Source organism: Leucoraja erinacea, unplaced genomic scaffold (assembly GCF_028641065.1).
Source record: "Leucoraja erinacea ecotype New England unplaced genomic scaffold, Leri_hhj_1 Leri_199S, whole genome shotgun sequence".
NCBI classification, from domain to species: Eukaryota; Metazoa; Chordata; class Chondrichthyes; order Rajiformes; family Rajidae; genus Leucoraja; species Leucoraja erinaceus.
The window spans coordinates 1-2,867 of NW_026576100.1; the positions used below are offsets into that span (position 1 = coordinate 1).

Consider the following 2,867-nt stretch of genomic DNA (forward strand, 5'->3'; position numbering starts at 1 on the left):
CCCCTAGAGGGGAGCTCTGACCGCCGGCCCTGCGGTCTGCGGTGCTTCTGGCTGCGGCGCAAATTTTAAATCTTCGACCGCCGGCCTGCGGCCTACACCAACCTAAAGCTGTGGTCTCCGGTGGGAAAGAGCCGATCCTGGACTGACTCTGGTCTCTGGTCCCGACCACGGGGGGAAATGGAGGAGGACTGGCCAATTGCTGTGCCTTCCACCACAGTGATAAATGCTGTGGTGGATGTTTGTGTTTAATTTTTATTGTGTATTGTGTGATCTTTATCATTGTATCGCTGCTGACAAATTCATTTCACTTGCACTTTATGTGCAATGTGACGAATAAAACTGATTGATTGATTGATTGATTATCCCGCGGTCCAGCAGTCCAACTGCAACATTGAGGCTACTGGGGCCATTTAAGCCGCTCCGGGTGATGTTAGGCCCGGGCTCCGTGTCCTTTAATCCCGGCGATTCCAGCGGGAGAAGTTGCCGTTGTGGAGCTTGAGAAAGCGGGCTCCCACCAGGGACCTGGAGCTTCCGATGTTCCTGTCCACCGGGCCTGCGGCCGGAGCTTCCGAAGCTCCAAAGTCGGGTCGCAGCCGCGCACTACAACAGCTCCTCCCGCTCCGCGATGTCAGTTCCGCAGGCTCCGCGACTGAAGCCCCAGGTTGGTCCCGGCCGGAGGCCGCCACCGGCTCCACGATGTTAGGCCCAACGACACCGGAGATCCGACAGGGAAAAAGTCGGGTCCCCGCACAGGGAGGAGATCAAACGGTTTCTCCCACCCCCCACTATTACACAACTAAAAAAATAATAAAAACTAGCTCAAGACATACATTTAACAAGACAAAAATTAAAAATAAAAGACAGACGGCTCTAGTCGAGCCGTTGCCGTTAGGCACCACCACACCCACACGCAGCCATATGCGGCGGGAGGCCGCGGTGCAGCGTCTCTGGTCCTCCGACTGTAGCGTGCACATGGTGGCAGGAGGCCGCGGTGTAACCTGTCCATGTTCCCCACAAACGCCGGCAGGGCAGTTCCGGCAGTCCGCACCGTGACGTCAGGCGTCAGTCATATGTGTGTGACGGGGTACGTCATGGCGCAGGGCATCTCCCCCTCATCCGCACTCCACCCCCTCCTCTCCATCGCCCCCCTCCCCCTCATTCCCTCCTCTCCATTCCCCTGCCCCCACTCTCACCCCCTGCCCTCCCCTCCCCCTCAAGGACTGTTAATGTTCACGCAGTAGTAATGTCCTGTTTGCCAGCTTGTTGACCCTCTGTGTTCCCCTCCTGCAGGGTTTAGGAGCCGTTGCTGTGGACGGAGAGACGGGGACGTGAGCGGCCATTGAGGGCGGCCAGGGTGCCAGTGAGCCCCCATCCCCACATCTGCTCGGCTTGCGGGCTGAGCTTCGGTGGAGGACCACATGACGGGGCACAACAAGGAGAAGCGTTATGAGTGCGACGTGTGTGGCAAGGCCTGGCAGTGCCCGAGCCAGCTGGAGACCCACCGGCGGGTGCACACGGGAGAACGCCCCTTCGACTGCTCGGAGTGCGGCAAGAACTTCACCAGCTACGATAGCCTGCTGCGGCACAACCGCGTGCACTCTGGGAAGAGGCCCTTCACCTGCTCTGACTGCGGCAAGAGCTTCAAGACGGCGACTCACCTGAAGATCCACCAGCGGGTGCACACGGGCGAGAAGCCCTATGGCTGCTCCACCTGCGGCAAGAGCTTTGCCCAGTTGTCGGGGCTGCGGGAGCACCAGCGGGTGCACAGCAGTGAGCGGCCCTTCACCTGCTCCGACTGCGGCAAAGGCTACAAGTCGTCCAAGGTCCTGAAGGTGCACAAGCGCATGCACACCGGGGAGCGGCCCTACACCTGCAGCGACTGCGGCAAGGGCTTCACCCGCTCCAGCAACCTGCTGGAGCACCAGCGCACCCACACCGGCGAGCGCCCCTACACCTGCGCCCAGTGCGGCAAGGGCTTCACCCACTCCAGCAACCTGCTGGTGCACCAGCGCACCCACACCGGCGAGCGTCCCTACACCTGTAGTGAATGCGGCAAGGGCTTCACCCAGTCCAATCACCTGCTGTCCCACCAGCACACCCACACCGGCGATCGCCCCTACACTTGCACCCACACCGGCAAACGCCCCTACACCTCCGGCAAGAGGCCCTTCGGCTGCTCCGACTGCAGCAAAGGCTTCAAGACGGCGCAGGTCCTGAAGATGCACCGGCGGGTGCACACATGTGAGAAGCCCCATGGCTGCTCCACCTGTGGCAAAAGCTTTGCCCAGATGTCAGCACCGGCGGGTGCACAGCAATGAGCGGCCCTTTACCTGCTCCGACTGTGGCAAAGGCTTCAAGTCGTCAACGCACCTGAAGCAACACAGGCGGGTGCACGCCAGCGACCATCCGTTCCCCAGCCCGGTGTGTGGATAGCGCTTTGCCATGGCCTCCCACGCCCTGTCTCACCAGCGTGTGCACACCAGTGGCCAGCCCTACGCATGCCTATACTGCGGTGAGGAGTTTGACAGCTCGCGGGGGTTGCGGCAGCACAGGCGTGCCCACGCCGGCGAGTAGCTGCTCCCACTGTGGCAAGCGTTTCAAGAGAGCACGGGGGCTGCGGGAGCACCAGCGGATACACACCAGAGAGAGACCCTTTGTGTGCGTTGAGTGAAGCAAGGGTTTCACCCGCATGTCCAGCCTGTGGCAGCACCGGCGTACCCACAGCGATGAGCGGGTTGGCGAGTCCTCACCGGCCAGCGCCCCTCCACCTGCCCGCTCTGTGGCAACGCCTTTGCCCAATCCACCAGCCTGCTGGCACACCACCAGGTGAATAGGTGCTGTTTAGATAAACACAAAAATGCTGGAAG

The 2,867-nt window shown here is 61.0% G+C and overlaps 1 protein-coding gene across 1 annotated transcript; it reads left to right on the forward strand.

Moving 5' to 3' along the window:
• Nucleotides 1-1,378: 1,378 nt before the first annotated feature.
• Nucleotides 1,379-2,867, forward strand: LOC129716274 (zinc finger protein 239-like). The gene has a single exon (XM_055666147.1). The coding sequence runs from the start codon at nt 1,419-1,421 to the stop codon at nt 2,316-2,318; it is 900 nt and encodes a 299-aa protein (XP_055522122.1). The 5' UTR covers nt 1,379-1,418; the 3' UTR covers nt 2,319-2,867.

Coding starts and splice junctions, on each gene's coding strand:
- LOC129716274 (XM_055666147.1), top strand. CDS start 1,419: ATGACGGGGCACAACAAGGAGAAGCGTTATGAGTGCGACGTGTGTGGC.